Consider the following 19,257-nt stretch of genomic DNA (forward strand, 5'->3'; position numbering starts at 1 on the left):
GGGCTGCGCTGAACTCTGGCGCTCAGGTCAGCCACAGCCACAGGAGCGTGTTTGTATGTCAGCCAGGGGCTAATGAGGGGGGTGCCCCGGGGCGGGCAGGACGAGGTACCCCCCCCGCGAGCTCTCGGGGCAGGCTCGTCGGGCTGCTGCCGGCAGGTGGCGCTGGGCCGCCGCGGCGCTGCCTGAGCCGGGCTCCGAGGCGGGGGCAGCCGGCGGGACATGCGCGCTGGGCCCGGCGTCGCCTGGGCAGGCGAGGAAGGAGCGCTCGTCTCGGCCGCCGCCTGCGCGCCGCGCTGCGCCCTGCCGGCCCCCTGCCTGTCCGGCAGCACCGCGGGCCGGGCCCGGTCCCGGTCCCTAGCGGTCCCCGTGCACCCAGCGAGCCGGGCCGCAGCCCGGCCGGGAAGATGGCGACGCTGGGAGGCGAGTCCCAGCCGTTCCCCGCTGGCCTGGCGGCGGCCGGGACGCTGCACCCCCAGCACCTCGGCGGGGGCGCCGGCTCGCTCGGCTACAACCTGCCGCTCAGCCGCGCCCTGGAGCGGGCGCTGGAGGAGGCGGCGCACTCCGGGGGGCTCAGCCTGAGCGCCAGGAAGCTGAAGGAGTTTCCGCGGGGCGCGCCCGGGCACGACCTCTCCGACACCGTGCGGGCAGGTGAGCCGGGGGCGGGCATCCCCACGTGACCCCCCCGGGAACAGGCACCCCCGCCCCCCCCACGTGCACCCCCTCCTTCGCCCGGGGACAGGGACCCCGTCTGCGCCCCTCTGCCCGGGGACAGGGACCTCCGTCCCCCACGGGCACCCCCTCGACCCCCACCTGTGCATCCCGTCCGCCCCAGGACAGGCCCCCCTCCACCTGGGGACGGGCATCCCGGGACAGACACCCCTCGCCCCCACCTGTGCCCACCGCATTGGGGCCAGGCATCCCCATTCTTCGCATGTAACCACTCCCCACATGTACTCCCATCCCAGAGAAAACAATATTTTCGGCAGCTGCCCCCGCCACGTGTGTCCCCCTTGGGTTCAGCCACCTCTTACATGACCCCCCAGGAGCAGCCCATCCCCCATGTGCCACCTGCACTCCCCATACCTACTGAGCCCCCCCCCACATGCACCCTTTCAGGACAAGTACCTTCTGCAGGCACCGCCCCTCCCCCTCCCGGGGACAGCTGCAACCCACTGTCTGCATGTACCCACCCCTCCAACAGCCATCCAAGGGGCAGCTTCTTCCCCCCCCCGCCCCATGTGCACTATCCCAGAGTGTAGTAATACACTCACACAGGGGCTAATATTGACCCCCTCCATGTAGCCTCTGTGTGGACCAGTATGTCCCATAAACCCTTGATATCTCCACCTCGCCCCGTGCATACATTTGGGGCTACCTGTACACTCTCTTGCATATGCCCAAAGAAGTTGTTGGTGTAGTGGTGCTGCAGCTGGTGGGAAGGTGACTACCCACCCACATAGACCCCTTAGGACCTGACGGGTGCTTAACCAGAGAATTTTCCGAACCATGAGAGGTCAATGCAGGGTGCCAGCGGGTCTCCATAGGTGCGGGAAGTAGAGTGCCAGTGGGTCTCCATAGGTAGCACCCCCAGGCTTTGCGCCCAGCATGGCCCCCCACCTGGGGGCTTCGATGCCAGCCCCAGGTCCCAGTCACTGGCCCCTAGCCTGGGGTCCCAGCCATTGGCCCCAGGTTTTCCCCCTCCATCCCAGAGCTTGAATACCGCAAATCAGCTGTTCATGGTGCTCTAGAAGCACTGGGAGGGAGGAGGAGGAGTTAGTAACCTCAGGGCTGCCGGCACACGAGAGGCATGGGGATGGGGGGAGGTTGGCACTGGTAGATGCCCTGCACCCAGTAATTTTTCCCCATGAATGCTCCAACCCCAAAGCACCCACGGAGTGGGTACCTATGCCAGACCACGAATATTGCCAGACCAGAGAGTGCCGGATTGGAGAGGTTTGACCTGTACCTACACATACTTGGGGTTGCATACATCACCTGCATACTGATACACACAAGGGCATGTACACCTGTACCTATCGAGTCCCATATAACCACCCAGTATTGCATCCACACATTGGGATCACATACGCTCCTGCCTCTCCTGCACAGAACAGGAACTATAATCTTTCTTGGAGGCATATGTACCTGTTTTATACCCAGAGCAGGTTTCACCTTTAATAGTTCCTTAGCTTTGTCTGTGGTGGCTGCTGCTGATGACTGGTTCTCAGAATGGTTAGTTTCAGTGCTTCAAGTGAGTTATACCTGTGGAATAGGTGAAATATATAATTATCATGCTTGGTCAGACCAATGGTCCATCCACTCTAGTATTTTGTCACTGATAGTAGAAGATGCAAGAAATCCTGTAGTGTATAACCTGTTTGTGGAGGAATTAGTGTTTGAGCTGTCCTTTGAAGCATTGGGTTTTACCTCCTTTGTGTTCACAACACAATATAAAACCCACCCTACTTTTTTTCAAATATATCTATCTTTGTAAGTTTCTAATCTTTATTTAAATCCTATTAAGCTATTGATCTTTGTATAGTAATGAGTTAATTAGGTATTGTGAAATCACTTGTGTATTGACCACTAATACCTGTAATATTCATATATGTATAATGTGTGTACATAAATGCACAAATGTTTACGTGTGATGTTATCAGCCTTTTATGTACACTGTTACGGGTATTACATGCGTATGTACTCATTTGCCAGAGGCTTACTCTTCCTAAAAAAATTGTTTAGTTGAAGTTTATAAAGAAAAAAAATTTAATTTGAACATGCTGGTTTGAAGCATTTTATGTGGCGCAGTGTGGGTATGTACTCTTTTAACATTTTAACTAGATAATGTGTTTGCAGAAAACAAAAAAAACATAGAAGGGGATTTTCCTACTGGTTTTGCTTGATCTACATGGAGTTTGCAGAAGTAGTCTGTATCTTGATTTTAAAAGAGCAGAGTTTCCCCTTTATGATAAGTCTCCATAACCTGATCCTTTTTAGGGGAGTTATATATTTAAAAAAAAAATTCAAGTATCTGTGTATCATCTTAACAGCATGTTGTAACCTGTTAAAGTGAACAGCCTGTTTTGTGAGTTATGTCATGGGTTGATATTTCTGGAGGAGGCAGTCAGTTTTTCACTAGTTGCTTTACAAAAGCAGAACATATGAACAGTTGGAGGATATGTATGGCCAGGTCCTCTAACTCTTACAGGACATTTTTGTGACAGTTATATTTGTCTCACCGTTCCTTAAATTTACATTATGTAAATACAGTTCTCTCTCAGTTAGGTTGTACTTATTACATTTTACTTTTTGGCAGATAATCACTTTGACTTTCTTTTTGGAGTACTTCAACTTTGGTGCTTGTAAGCTTCATAGCCCAGAGAGACAGGAGCTTTGAGCTCAGAAATGTGAGTAATAGGGGACTTGCAAAGAAGTAAAACCTTGTCTGCATCCTGCAGCATCTTCCTGGGATCACAGATTTCTCAGTTGCTCGTTTCTTAACATAAGTTATTTTCAGCAAAATCTGAAATTATAGGTACCTTATAATAAAAGATTCACAAGGGTGCTTCCTGAACATGCTCCCAGTGTTTTAGCCAGGTATAATGAAAAATAACCTGCGAAGTGTGTCTAATGTAAATAGCCTAAGCAAAATATTTAAGTTCAAATTTGATCATGTAAGTTTTTCTTAAGCAAAATGTGGGATTGTATAAAGAACTCAAATTGCTTCCTATATTTTGGACCCTTATGACCAAGATAGAAAATACAAAATACAGAACATTTTTCATAATATCCTTTAGATGCATAGTAAAATTTATTCAAATGTTTTGGCTGAAAATGGTGCAGAAAAATGTCTTTGCAGAATGGAATTATGTAAACCATCTGTGTCACGTGTGTGTATCTTCACAAAGTTTTCTTTTTTTTTTTTGATGTTAGTAAAGAACTTATGCAAAGATTGAACTTGCTTATGGTCAACTTTATAGTACCAAGTTTCCGTAAGTAAATGAGGTTACTAGGTGAAATATCATATATAAAGAGTAAAATACGCTCACGTTTTCTTAAAAGTGCATATTTTGGTTCAAAATCATATTTAAATAAATGAATATCCTTATTTATGTAGTTAAACAACTCAGACTACTAGAACTGGAAAATTTGGGGTTTTTTTCCTTTTGTGTTTTGCTTTTGTTTACTACTTGCTTGTCACTCAAATTGGATAATGAAAATAGACTTTTCACTCATTCCACTTTCCAGTCATTTTCACTTCCTAACTATCCTGCACCAGCACAGTGTTTGGGTTATAAGCGTTTGGGGTAATGCTCAAATAAAAAACCCGTTTCTCATTTTAAATCAAACATGAAAATTTAACTCTAAAGAAGTCTTGCCAAAAAAAAAGTCTGCTAGATCAAATGAACTTCTGAGAGCTAGCTAGTGGGCAGTATTCCCTTGCACTCTGTTTTTAAAATGCTTGTAAATGCCTGGATTTAATTTACAGGGTTTTTGACACCTGAGGCATCTAACAAAAAATCAAAACCAGTATGAAATATTCTGATGAAGTAACATTTTTATATGAAGATTGGTCCTGATGTTTATATATCTTTAAAAATGACTATCAGTTGGTTTTTTGCCACTGTAACCTTGTTTTAGTAGATAAAGTCCTATTGCAGAGAGGTCTTTAAAACAATATTTCAAAGATACCTTTACTCACTATGGGCCTTACCTGCTCCTACGAAAATCAGTGTCACAACTCCCATTAAAGTCAACTCTCACTGAAATAGGACTAGACTCCAGGTATGAATGAGAATCTGGCATAAATGTGCAATATGAATATGAAGGACAATAGAACTAAGCAGACTAATAGGATGTATTTTTGAAATATCTGAAAGTGTTATTTATTTGAAAACTATTAAAAGGGTCTAACCTATTTAAAATTATTTAATACACCACATTATTCATTTGGGAGTTTTTCCTGATTATGAACTGAATGAGGCAGTAAACAGAATTTTCAGGTTCTTTATTGCATGTGAAGTATTAAGGGATGTATATTACCAAAAGCCTTTTGGGGCATAGCAGAGCCTGTTTATATAAAGTTTCTGGTCAGATTTTCTAAACCACGTCAGTGTGGCTGCATTGCACAGTTTTAAAAATAATAAATGCTATTCTTATCACTTGTATTACAGACTGGATTATGCAAGAGACAGTGACACGCTAATTATATACTTCTAGAGTGAGTATGTAATTATATTCCACACAACCACTGGGAAAGCTAGAGGCATATTAGGTTATAAAAAGAAAAGTTACTTTAGATGTGCAAGCATGACTGTTGTCTGTCAGTTACTATAACCTCTTTTTGTGAGTCTTGGCTAAATTTCTGGAGACTGATCCTACAAACCTTTTCTCATGTAAAAATACCCATATGACCTCATTGATTTCAGTGTAAGGATTGCGCACATGAATAGGATTACTTGTGTGAGTAAAGGAATGCAGGAAGTGGGACTTGCATTTTTAAATTGGTTAACAAAACCATTTAAAAAAGGTACAAAACTATTTAATCATAGTTACTTGGCTCATTTGGAACAGGTGGAAACATGATTTTTTTTTAAGTGGCTTAAAATTCTCTGTAAATCAGCGGGATTCTATACCATGTTTTTAAAATGGTTATTCCTATGCCATGCTGCCCAGGCAAAACCATTAGTCTGAAACCATCTTCAAATAACTAAGTTACAAGTGGGAATGTGACTTTGCTTTCCATATTCTCTTATATGATGACTGGGGCTGCTCACGCTCACCCTCTGCTCCCTAGAAGATAGATTTCAAGTGTTTTTTATTTAGCTTTTAATGGGCAGTTTTGATTGAAATCTAACATATAAGAGTTTGGCTCTGAGGATTCTTTTCTACAGAATCTCAAAAATGTATTTTTGATGTTTTTTATTATAAATTTTAAATATGTTAAGGCTTAACAAGTTCCACACTGCTTTTCATTTGAGTTTAGTCCAAGATGGTACTTGTTAAGCCACAATAATTTGTCATACTTTTTGTGACTCTTCTTAGAGTTAGCTACAGTCCTTAGATGAACTGACCATTTAATTTTTTTGTTATGTTGAAACTGGTTTAAGTTTTTATCCATTATTTCAAGTCTTCATCATTAATTAAAAATGTTTCCCCACAAAATCAGATTTCCCACAGCTTCTTTTTATAAAAACTATCCACATTTAATTAATTTATTCTCATTAATTTCTTCCTGCCCCTTTGCTATCCTAGTTGCTCTTCACAATGCTCTGTTTCTGGTAATTTTGCTAATTAGGTCAGGAGATGTTCAGTCAACACCACTTAAGTTGGATGTAGGTTGTTCGGAGGAGGAGTAAACAATCAGACAATCCAAATAAAAACCCATTTTCCCAAACCATCTTTCTCTAAGATTTTTGTTGAATAAGTTATAGGAAAAAAAAAGTGTGGATCTTTTAAAGGTCCTATTCACTTCCTATCTGGCGTCCTTTCCTTTCCTAATGCCCACTCTTCTCCATTCATCCAGGGAGAACGTAATTATTGCCTTAAATGGACACTGAATAAAATTAATAAATTGGGCTTTGCACAAAAATTTCATTCCACAAAATTACTGTAATTTAACCAAATTATAAAAGTATATGACAAATTACAATCCACCACAAGATAATATAAAAAAAAATCAAACTCTGTATAAAACCAAAATTAGAATGATTTGAGCCCACAAAAGCAAGAACATTCACATTTCAGGATTTAATCATAAGACTGATAGCGCATCTGTGATTTTTCTTGTGCCTAGATGTTTGACATTTAATCCTTTACTGCAGGTTTCTTATGTTTATTTAAGGCCTTTTAACCTTGCTCAGTGTAGCTTTTATATAAATATTACTCTAAACTTATTGGAACAATGAGGGGAGGGAAGTTAATTTGAGAGAAATAAATTATGTTTAGTACAGAGCCATCAAAACCAAACCTTAAGGGAAATACAGAAATGTATAAAGAATTGGAAAAATCAAATCAAGCAAATAAATGGAACTTCAGCATTGTTTACCCAACTGTCAAAACAATATTGCTCTTTTAGACTGAAACGTCTTTAGAATTATTTTTAGTCTAGACAGCCCTGTATCAACGTATTAAAGTTTCTTTTTTCTGAAGGGCTATCCTTCATAGAAGATCTTTCAGTATAAAGGAGCCATTTGGAAGTACAAAGGCTACTAGTGATTTGTAATCACAGCCTACTCTTTTTTAAGTTATTTTCCTTTTCGTTTGGGGCTCATGAAGCTTTGAGGCCCAGGGTAGATGTCCCCCCCTTCAGGTTTTGGGAACCCATAAATGTCAAGGCTATACAAATCCTTTTTAAAAAGTAGCTATTAGACCTGTTTGTTACTGAGCCTTGAATATTTTGTTGTACAAGCTGATGGCTAATGTTGAAAGCTTGTCACTGATTTTTTTTATTTATTTTTTGCTTAACACCTGTGCAAGTCCTTCTTAAATTCTCCGACAGTCAGCCTTTGTGACCATGTTCCTTCCTCTTTTTTGAAAGACTCCAGATCAGTTTGTGGTTGTGGAATGGCAACTGAAGGTAGAAGACTTGCCACAAATTATCTTCCAGCTGCTAAAAGCTGAGTTGCTCCTCTGCTGAACATTCAGTGTGACCTCTGACTATGTGAAAAACAGTGTGTGGAAGTGGGAGCCAGATACTCTTGTATTCTAATCTTGGCTTTGTCACTAATTCCCTTCGTGGTGGCGTTGGTCAATATTTTTCCCCATCTGTAAAATGAAGACGATGATAGTTAATATCCTCACAGTGATGATGTGACTATTAATTAATCAGTGCTTATAGAGTGCTGTTAAGTGCTAAATATTAGAGTCAGAGGAAGATGAGGAGACAGTAGAGTACAGGAAGGACCAAGTGTGAGAGAGTCAAATGAAAATTTGTGGAAGTGCAAGGTGTAGAACAAGAGGAAGAAAGGCAACATAATGTGGGCCTGAACGGAGAGAATGGATATGAGTATGAATGAAAACCAGCTTTTCAAAGAAAACAGCATTATAGAGTAATGACAGAAAATTCATGAAGATGGATAGACTGGATGAAGAGAGAGAAGAAAGAATTGGAAGAAGTAAATAAGCAAGAAGAGACCTACGCAAGTGTAAGACTAGTTGAATTTTATATTCTGAGAGAAATCTTACATCTCTAAATTTGAAGGATTTTGAACAGTTATGTTAATATTGTTGGTTATTTAGGATTAGGTAGTCCAACAACTGGAGAAAATTTTATGTTGTTTTCTCTAACAGGTGAATAATGCATTTACGTGCAGGCATGTCCACTTAATTCTAATTTTAAAATGTTGACAAGTATACATTAAAGCCAGCACAAGAAGCTGGATTTCTCTTTCCATGCAGGAGAGAAAGCTGATGGTATTACTGATATTTGTAAAAATGCAAAGTATCCTCTTCCTAAAACCCTAAGGCTGGTCTTATACATAGTAGCATGAGCACATGGAAGGATGGAATGGCACAAAATGCTGATGCCACCCCTGTTCCTAACTATACTCTCACTGACCACAGCCCGTGTCTTTTGCTCACTTTTTGGGAGACTGCTCCCTGTGTCCACACCTTTGAATGTCCACTCCTCATTCCGGCCTCCTCAAAGATCAGAGTTCAGGCTTCTTTTGTAAATATCCATGTAATAGGGATATTGATGGGCTTCAGAGGCATAGTGGTTAGCACCCACCCAGTAGTGAGGGCAGTAATGGGAGCGCCCCGGCCCTAGGATGATCAGCAGCCTCCGAAAGGGTGTGGGAGATCCTCTGAGTTACCTTCCCTGGGTCATTTCCTACCACTGCTTTCCTTCATCAGCTTCTGGTCCCAGGCAAGGTAAAAGAAACCAAGCCGTCAGCCCCAATAGGGCTCAGCATATAGACCTGTTCTCTCAGGGAGGCTTCTCCAGCACCTTTGTCAGGAGCCTTCAGGGTAGGCCTGTCTTCCTTCCCAGCCTCCCCCCTGCTGAGCTGCGTTGCTCCCTTTTCAACCCCTCCAGTTGGAGCAGGCTCTTCAGGGCTGGAAGAGCAGGGCTACTTGCACCCAATATTGTCTTTTAATCCTTTCTGGCCAAATGTGGGGTTTGTAAACCGCATTACAGTCCATTAGTGCCAAATAAGCCAGTTAGCTCAAATAAAGAAAGGTTTGTTTGACGTTGAAAACAAAATTTTAAAAAATCAGTAGTTAAAAGCTAGGTTCAGTTAACAGTATTGCAATATTGAGACCTAGCCTAGCTAGCCAGCCCAACCCTTGTAGTTAGAATTTAAGTGGAGTTAAACATCTTACCTTTCTCAGTGATAGCGTTGCTCTTGCAGTTAACAAGCTGAGTTCTAGTCAGTTTGAGTTATTGACCTAGTTTGCCGGTTGCATGTGGCTCCTCCTTCAGGGATTGGGTTTATGGGTGCCATGCCATCATCCATGGGCCCCAAAATATCAGTAGGTCTCTGTTTCAAACAAATCTTAGGCCTCTGTTTCAAACAGATGTTGATATCATTTTTATTTAAATCTCAGGCTTGAAATTTGGGGTCTTAGGGAGGAATAAGACTTGGTTCTTACAGTACTTTTCATCTGTAAACCTTAAAGTGCTTTGTTTTGTAAAGGAGGGCAAGGGCCAGACCCACCAAGGTGATAGGCACCTAGTAACATTTACAAGTGCCTAAATAAATTAGGCATCTAATTCCCATTGAAAGTCAATCTATGGCACTTTTGAAAATCCCACTAGCTTCCGATCTGCATCATTAGGCACCTAAATACCCTTCTAAATCTGGCCCCTTTATCTCCTCTCAGCCTATGGGGAAGCACATAGAGATAAAGGAGAAGTGACTTGCCCAGATTCACAGAATAGGTCAGTGGCAGAGAAAGAAATAGATCCAAGTCTCCTGGTTCCAGCTGCAGTCCACTGGACCACAGTGCCTCCCATTTAGACTTTGGAGTGTAGCAAACACAGCAAAGTGTATTCACTCAGATCAAAGAGGTTTGTTGAATATGTTTTAAGGAATTCCTCATAGTCTTAACACAGTATCATCTCAAAGAATAGTCCCTCCTTTCTATGGTTGTGAGTAAACATACCTTTTGGGAAGTCTTGTGCATTGACTGTGTTTCCTCTCTATGTGGTAGTCTAGCTTTTTCTCAGGCTGACTTGTTGGCCAGCCTGACTTTTTCTTTCTTTCCTTGTATGGTTCTGATCACCATAGTGTCTGAACACCTCAACATATTTAAAAATAGAATAACAATAACAATCCTTGTTTCTTCCATCCCAGGCTGTAGGAGAAATAGTAAGATTATTTTTATACTTATGTGTATGAAGACTTTACTGAGAGAGAGCCAAATAAGATGAGATTTGCATATAGTTGTGAATGTGATGAAGTTTATAGCCACTCCTGCATCTGGAATAAGTGAGTTTTCTACTTCACAATGCCTGTGAAAATTCTGACTTTCATGATCACAAGTCTGCAGACAGTTTCAGTGGAACACAGCTGTTGTGGGAGGTCCTGAGCCTGAGGGAACGGTGATCTGAGGTAGCTACAGATGATCCCATGCTGGGCTTTGAATGTCAGGACAGAGAACTTGAACTCCTCACAGTGGGGAGGTAGAGCAGACAGTAGAATACCAGGATGATATGCTCACAGTAATTTGTCTTACTAAATGGACAAGCTGCTGTCTTTTGTATCAGTTATGGCTTTCTCAGGGCACATGTTTTCGTTTCTAGATATAAGTTGCAGTAATCAAGCCTGGAGGTTATTGACTTATTGATCTCTTGGTCTGAAAGTATGTTCTTTACAATGCTGAGCTTGTTGTCAGTGTTGAAAAAATAAGAGTAATACTTGAAGTAATATTATGTTAACTAATTTCAAATTAACTTTGCTTTTTTTTTCTTTTCAGTAGATGAAGGCATTGAAATATATTAATCCTCTTGCTTGTGGCAGAGTTTGTATAACTTATGCTGTGGAGGTATCTTTGAGATAAATGACATTTATCAGATAGCGTCTGCATTCTGTTCACTAATCCATCCCTTTCAAAATACCTAATAATATTTCAGGCGTAAGCAATTTTTATACAGTTGGCTTTAAAACTTTCCAAGCCTCAGAATTACATGGTTTGTAGTGCAGGGTTGGTGATCTTCATTCTGGACTGGTAACAGGTTTAATTTCCAGTTGTTTCTTTTGTTAACCATAAAGACTAGAATAGAGGCATTTGTACTAATGCAGTGCTGGAACTACAACACTTTTGAGATGGCTGATGTTAGAATAGTGACATTATTTTAGGTAGTAAAGCTATTTCCGATCATTTTTGTTTGCACTGTTGTAGCCATGTTGGTCTTATGCTTAACAGTCTGCTCCACCGTGAATTTAACTATGACACTCTGAGTACTTTTTGGAAATGTCTAAAACTTGGCTAGTTTTTTTTCCTCCTCTTCTAATGCAAGTATAATTTAACTTGCGGTATTGCACTACTGACTTTATGTTACAAAATTATACATTATAAAGCATTTACTAGTACATTATAAAGTACCATTTAAACACCAACTTGTAAAAATGTTAAAATAGAGCTGATGTGTTTTGACAAGGGAAGATATTGTAAGGATGGGTAACTGAAAAATCAACAGGTTTCAGAGTAGCAGCCGTGTTACTCTGTATCCGCAAAAAGAACAGGAGTACTTGTGGCACCTTAGAGACTAACAGATTTATTTGAGCATAAGCTTTTGTGGCCTACAGCCCACTTCATCGGATGCATGCAGTGGAAAATACAGGAGGAAGATGTATATACACACAGGGAACATGAAACAATGGGTGTTACCATACACACTCTGTCAAGAGTGATCGGTTAAGGTGAGCTATTGCCAGCAGGAGAGAGAGAAACTTTTTGTAGCAGTAATCAAAATGGTCCATTTGCAGCAACTGGCAAGAAGTTGTGTGTGTGTGTGTGTGTGGGGGGGGGGAAATAAACATGGGGAAATAGTTTTACTTTGTGTAATGACCCATCCACTCTCAGTCTTTATTCAAGCCTAATTTAATGGTGTCCATTTTGCAAATTAATTCCAATTCAGTGGTCTCTCATTGGAATCTGTTTTTGATGGTGATGGTGTCCCCTGAATAGATATGTGGACAGAGTTGGCAATGGGCTTTGTTGCAAGGATAGGTTCCTCAGTTAGTGTTTTTGTTGTGTGGTCTGTGGTTGCTGGTGAGTATTTGCTTCAGGTTGGGGGGCTGTCTGTAAGCAAGGACTGGTCTGTCTCCCAAGATCTGTGCAAGTGAGGGATCGTCACATTCAGCCCCCAACTAAAACCTCTCCAGCGCGTCATCAGGGATCTACAACCTATTCTGAAGGACAATCCCTCACTCTCACAGATCTTGGGAGACAGACCAGTCCTTGCTTACAGACAGCCCCCCAACCTGAAGCAAATACCAGCAACCACAGACCACACAACAAAAACACCAACCCAGGAACCTGTCCTTGCAACAAAGCCCGTTACCAACTCTGTCCACATATCTATTCAGAGGACACCATCATAGGACCTAATCACATCAGCCACACTATCAGAGGCTCGTTCACCTGCACATCTATCAATGTGATATATTCCATCATGTGCCAGCAATGTCCCTCTGCCATGTACATTGGCCAAACTGGACAGTCTCTACGTAAAAGAATAAATGGACACAAATCAGCCATCAATTATAACATTCAAAAACCTGTCTGAGAACACGTTAATCTCCCTGGTCACTCAATTACAGTCCTAAAAGTCACAATATTAAAATAGAAAAATGAAACCAGACTCCAACAGGAGACTGCTGAATTGGAATTAATTTGCAAAATGGACACCATTAAATTAGGCTTGAATAAAGACAGGGAGTGGATGGGTCATTACACAAAGTAAAACTATTTCCCCATGTTTATTCCCCCCCTACTGTTCCTCACAACTTCTTGTCGACTGCTGCAAATGGACCATTTTGATTACCACTACAAAAAGTGTTTTTTCTCTCCTGCTGGTAATAGCTCACCTTAACTGATCACTCTTGTTAGAGTGTGTATGGTAACGCTCATTGTTTCATGTTCTCTCTCTCTCTATATATATCTTCCTCCTGTATTTTCCACTGCATGCATCTGATGAAGTGGGCTGCAGCCCACTTCAGCTTATGCTCAAATAAATTTGTTAGTCTCTAAGGTGCCACAAGTACTCCTGTTCTTTTTTTGAAAAATCAACCATAATTACAAGATGTAGAAATCATGGAAATAGTAGTTAGGTAGAAAAATAGAGAATAAGTATAAGGAAAATAAAGTTCCTCATGTTGTCAATGATTATTAGTAATGCTTTGTGGTGTCTTTGTTTTAAATTCAGCATGTATTTCTTCAAATGCGATTAGGTCCAATTGAACTTCTGCAAATCTGGTTCCCTTACACCAAAACAATACAGTAAGTAAAAAAGCTGACCCACATAGATTTAAAGGCCGAAAGAGACCAGTTGTGATCATCTAGTATAACTTCCTGTTTACCACAAACTGTAGGACTTTCCTGATTTAACTCCTGCTTCAAGTCCAATAAATGTGGTTGAACTAGAGTGTATCTCATACTAAAATATCCAGTCTTGATTAAAAAATTTCCAGTGATTGAGAATCCACAACCACGCTGGGTAAATTCTTCCAGTGGTTAGTTACCCACACTATTCAAAATTTATGCCTTATTTCTAGTCTGAATTTGTCTAGCTTCATTTTCCAGCAATTGGATATTGTTATGCCTTTGTCTGTTTGACTGAGGAGCCCTTCCCATATGGGAACTTGTAGACTGATCGAATACTCTTAACCGCAACCTTCTCTTTGATAAACTAAATAGATCAAGTTCCTTGAATCTCACTACTATAAGGCATTTTTTCCAATCCTTTAATCATTCTCATGGTGCTTTTCTGAACCCTCTCCTAAATTTTCAACATCCTTTCTTTGTGGACACCAGAACTGGATACATTATTTCTGTAGAAGTTGCACTTCTGCCAAATATAGAGGTCATAATATAATATTATGCTAATATTCCCCTGGCTATACATCCAAGAATTGTACACGAAATCTCGTCATTATTTACCACTCACTCCGTCTGTGTCATCTGCACATTTTATCAGTAATTTTGTTTTCTAAAAATATTAACTAGCGTAGGGCCGGGAACTGATACATATAGGAGTGTTGGAAATAATTTTCCTAATAAGCTCATTAAGGATTACCCTGACTCAGTTTTCACATGAGCATTCCTTTATTACTCTGAAGGTCACTTGTTGTTGGTTACGTCCAGAATAAATATAAGCATATATACCCTTATATTCTGTATCTGAGCAACAATACATTTCTTAGCATTGGCTGAATACTTACAACCAGATTAGGCTGGGAGACATCCTATTATGGTGAGAAGGGTAAGGAAAAGTTCTGACAAAGAACTCCCAGAATACCTTGCCTTTTATACACTATAACAAACAAGTGATATCAGTGCTGGTTATTGGACATTAGCTAAAATCATCTGAAGCAGTTTAGGGCTGCAATGTGCTCTCATCACGGTTTTCCTCCTTATTTTATATTTTTTCCCAACTACTGAACTAAGCATTTTCTAACCAATTATTTACTGCACCTAGTGCCCAATTAACCTGTTTTCTTAATACATGTGCAACAATTCTGAAAATTCTAAATAAAAGGGACATATTTTAAGAATTTACTATACCTACCTTACACACACCCAGATCATCTATCATTTGAAAGATTATTTTATGTATGTTTAGATGAGGTATGATGTGGAGGTGTCAAGCGGTGCTGTATGCCTGTAGTTGTGAAACAACAGTATCCAAAATGAGTGTCACTTTTTGAATAGTTCCAGAAACACTGCAATATGACTGACTTCAGTTTTATTGTTTAGTTAATATTAGCACTTTAATGTTGTGTTTATTGGTCAGGGCTACCAAATGACAATGTATGAAGATTTTTATTGGTTTTGCATGGGCAAGTTTTTTTAGAAATGAAACTGTTTAGCATATAATCTAAATGGCATATATCAATATTTTGCAGTATACTAATGTTTTCAAATAATATATTCTTAATTGTCAAAGACTCTCATAAGTGATTATAGTTTTCTATATTTTTCAGTTGAAACTTGCTGACCAGACGCATCTCTCACTAAAGGTTGTGGACTGTAGAGGTAGATTGTGTGCTCATAGTTTGTGCTGCATAGTGGGTAGACATAAATGTATATATAAATTCCTACTGTAATGCTTCTCTATTTGTAAGCTTTTGTACATATGATGTTGCATTGCAATTGCCTATTCATGCAGTACAAGCCTTTGAAATAGTCTAGAAATTAGCTTTTTAATTTAATGATACAGTACTTATACATAGGTCAGTACAAAAATGTCAGTTTTGATGCTAACATGGATCTAATTTTATAGCTTATATAGCACAAATCTGTGTACTTGTACAAAATGAGAAAAAGGTGATGGTGGTAATGCTAACAATATACCTTGGGAATTTTACCTCTACAGAGAAGTTACAGTATATGAAGACTTTGAGGATACAAGCCCCCTTAACGCTTACTTGAAAGAACAGGACTTGCCACAAACTTTGAAAAATGTGGTGTTCGTCAAGAAAATCAAAAGAATGCCAAACTACCAAAAGCCACCAGTGCTGAACAGAATTCAATGATTCTGGCAGCAGAAGCCAGGAGAGATTATTTGTATGGATGACTACTGGCTGAGTTTTTTAGGTTAGATGATGTGTCACCAGTTATCACAGGAGCTGCTTTCAGAAAATTCACAAGCCATCTGAATTTGGCGCGTCAGAGTTGAATTGAACCCCGCAAAGAAAACAGACTAAATCTGATCAGACAGCGTCATGTTCACCTGCTTCTATAACCACCAGAGCAAGTATATTCTTTGGCGACTGGATCTTTTACATTGTTTGCTTGAGAATAACCCCCAAGAAAGACGCAAAAAACATAAGAGAGAAACTTTTGAGAGAGCAGCCTATCTGATGGAGGCAGCACTTCAAAAAGGAGATGACCTTTTGTGCAGAATATCTGTCGAATACTTAATTGCTAAAGATGCAGTTTATCACTCAACATGCCTTTCTTTGTACTTGAATAAAACTAATCTTAAAGCAAAACCATCTGGTTACGCTGCAGCAATGGTCACCTTATGACATTGCATTTTATCAGCTGATTGAAGAAAGAGAGAATGATTTTATCTAAAACAAGAAGGCTCTTCTCCAGTCCAAGCTGCTAAAAAGATATAAAGCTCATCTTCTCTCGGATGTAGAAACTGCAAGCTGCTCCAGTAGTAAATTACAGGCAAGATTAGAAAAATACTATCGTTCTGCAATTCCATTCCATCCAAAGTCAGGTGATAGTAAATTGCAGAAGTCAGCTATTTTTGTGCCCCTGTTTGTGCAGGAGTTGGTACTTTGTTGATAAAGAGGCATATAATTCAGCCAACAATGAATATCATACTTCAGAAGACAGTCGTATAAGGTGCTTGGCAATTGTGGCGTGCATTCTATTGAACAGTTCCAAAATTCTAATACCCCTGCACATAAGCCTAGCTGCACAGTTGCACCCTGAGTTTGGGTCTCACAATTTAATTGACATACTACACCTTCATGGATTCTGTATAAATTACGATGAGCTGAGGTGGTTCATCACTAGTGCTGCAAAAACTGAAGTAGAAAGACTCCAGAGATGTATGTTCATTCCAAATGGAATTGTACTACTTCATGCTGGTGGAAGTCTCATCCATGAAGGAGATAACATAGACATCAACATAGAGACCTTCCATTCAGTGGCTGGAGAAGTATTTTAGGAACAGTCTGCAGATAGTCCAGCATCACAAGAAATATCGCTGAAATGCAGGAAAGAAGTCACTTATTTTCAAGGGGCAGAGTCTTTTATGCAGTGTGCAGCATTTGAAAAACCTGGAACACATCCAGAACAGAGTTTCTGTGAAAAAGAACTTGGAAATATAAACTCTTGTTGCTCACAAATGGACCCTGTCTGAGATATCTCCTGGTGTCTTTTAAGACTACTGCCTTGTGATGCCTTACCAATACCAAATGACACTGATGATGTTCACACTAAAGTGATTCCCTTTTGGACTGGTTTCAACTGCAGGCTTGCAAAAGAGAAGAGCACCTAGACAGCAGTTACATATGCGCCTGTTGTGGATGCCAAACAGCTGACATGGCCACAGTCTATACTACAATGCTGAAATAAGGAAATGGGAATAGCTCTAGGACAGCAGTATGCCGTTCAGACCTTGGGTCAGCAGCTGTATGCTGTTGGTCAGCAAGTGAAATGGATTCTCCTAAATGAAATTTATACCAATATTATTTGCCTGGGTAATTTTCACGGCCTATGCCGTTTTATTGCATGTTTTGGGAAATTTTGGGGCCATGCAGGATTGCTTGACCTTTTTGTTGATTCTGTTGTATATGCAGCTTGTATTGCAGATCAAATTGGGAGAGTGTGCTGGGCAAGCTGCAGTTTCTGCAGCAAGGAAGTTGGTAGCAGTACTGTATGACAAGAGTGAGGGAAGAAAAAGGAGACCCGCAAAGACCTGAATTGCTTGAACCTCAATCTAGCCATCAAAATGGACAAGTCACTGGCCAAACTCCCACCATGTGAGGACAGTTTTGAAGAACATGTCAAAAGGGTATCTTGGCAAACAAAGATTTGGATATCTTCACATGTAGGTAAACTAGATATTAGGTCACCATTGCCACAGGAATGGAAAAATGTGTATGATGAGCTACTTTCTGTATTGTTCAAGGGCCTAATGGCATCTGAGCTTCCACAACACCTTATTTGTGACTCTGCCAGTCGGGTTCGCTGCATAATCAACTGTCTGTAGTCAGAATAATCTTCCCTGCACAGAACTGTGTACATGCCAAGGCAATGAAGACTGTGGTAACCCACACATTCTTGACAGAGATCATTATGATGATCAAGATGACTCTGTTGACTAGAAATGTTACCAGCACTATTACATTTCAGTTATACATGTACACATGTATTAATCGATTTTTGTTTTCCTTTTGTATTATTGTTGTGATGCTTTGAGGTCACAAAGAAATCCAAATTTGCTTTGAAATAATTGTAGTCATTAAACTAACAGAAATGAATGCAAATATTTCAAAGTGGTCATTTTAATATATTGAAGGTTCCGTTGTTCCCCTCTGTTAAGAACATAAGAATGGCCATACTGGATTAGACCAAAGGTCCATCTAGCCCAGTATCCTGTTTTCCTACAGTGGCCGATGTCAGGTGTCCTGGAGGGAATGAACAGAACAAGTAATCAAGTGTGTTCTTTCTCCTAAGTTTATTCTTTTTTTGTCCTGTGCATTGGGCCTACTGCTCATGCTAATATCCAGACTCAGTTAAAAACTATAGTTCACTTAGGCCTAATATGGGCTATATTCCTTGAAGAAGCCACCTAGAAACACATCTGCCTGATAGTGATTCCCTGTTTACAATTAAATTTTGAGACCCAATGCCCAGTTTTGAGTCCATTTGGAGTTTGCCAGGTTGATGTTGTATTGTTCTAGTTTCTTAGGGTGTGTCTACACTGTGGAAAAAAAGGTGTACTAGCTAACTCAGGTTAAAATATCAGTGAGGATATGGCAACTTTTTAAAATGTTGGCTAGTAGGTAGAGTGAAGGCCTATACAGGATTCTCGGATTGAACTCCAGCTATAATTCTGAGGAAAAGCTGTATTGTTGCCATGTGTTTGCTGCCTTTAAGGCCAACAGGCTTATAATTATTTCGGTCATCCCATTTACCTTTTTTCAGTATTGGCACAACATCAGCTTTCTTCCAGTCCTTTATAATCTCACCACTTTCACCAGACTTATTCAAAATGAACATGAGCAGTCCAGACAGCTCTTTAGCCACCTCTTTTAAAACTCTTGGTTATAAATTATCCAGACATGTTGATTTGAGAAGGAAATTGAGTTAATATTATGTTAGATTAATAAGGTTCTGACTTAAACTGATGTTAAAACAAGTGAATATGGAGGTAAGGCAGCCACTCTATTCTTAATGTACTGTTTTATATCTTGATATTGCAAATTTTACTGGTATGTAACAGCACATACACACGAGATTCTCAAGAATTCCTAGTCTCGGTTGTGTGATTTAAATGCAGAGAGAAGACTTACCTTGGAGCAAACACGAAGAAATTCAAAGTCAAAACATTCACATAACGAT

General features: G+C 40.5%; 1 protein-coding gene across 2 annotated transcripts in view; it reads left to right on the top strand.

Annotated features, from left to right (window-relative positions):
- Nucleotides 1–404: 404 nt before the first annotated feature.
- LRCH1 (leucine rich repeats and calponin homology domain containing 1) overlaps nt 405–19,257 on the top strand; it is a 251,108-nt gene continuing 232,255 nt past the window's right edge. For both annotated transcript variants that reach the window (XR_007773673.1, XM_050948349.1), the window contains exon 1: nt 405–648. Coding sequence is in view for 1 of the 2 variants with exons in the window: in XM_050948349.1 (XP_050804306.1) it covers nt 405–648 (244 nt within the window). In the remaining variant the exon portion in view is untranslated. The remainder of the gene's footprint in view (nt 649–19,257) is intronic.

The sequence above is a fragment of the Gopherus flavomarginatus genome, chromosome 1, assembly GCF_025201925.1.
Source record: "Gopherus flavomarginatus isolate rGopFla2 chromosome 1, rGopFla2.mat.asm, whole genome shotgun sequence".
Taxonomy (NCBI): domain Eukaryota; kingdom Metazoa; phylum Chordata; order Testudines; family Testudinidae; genus Gopherus; species Gopherus flavomarginatus.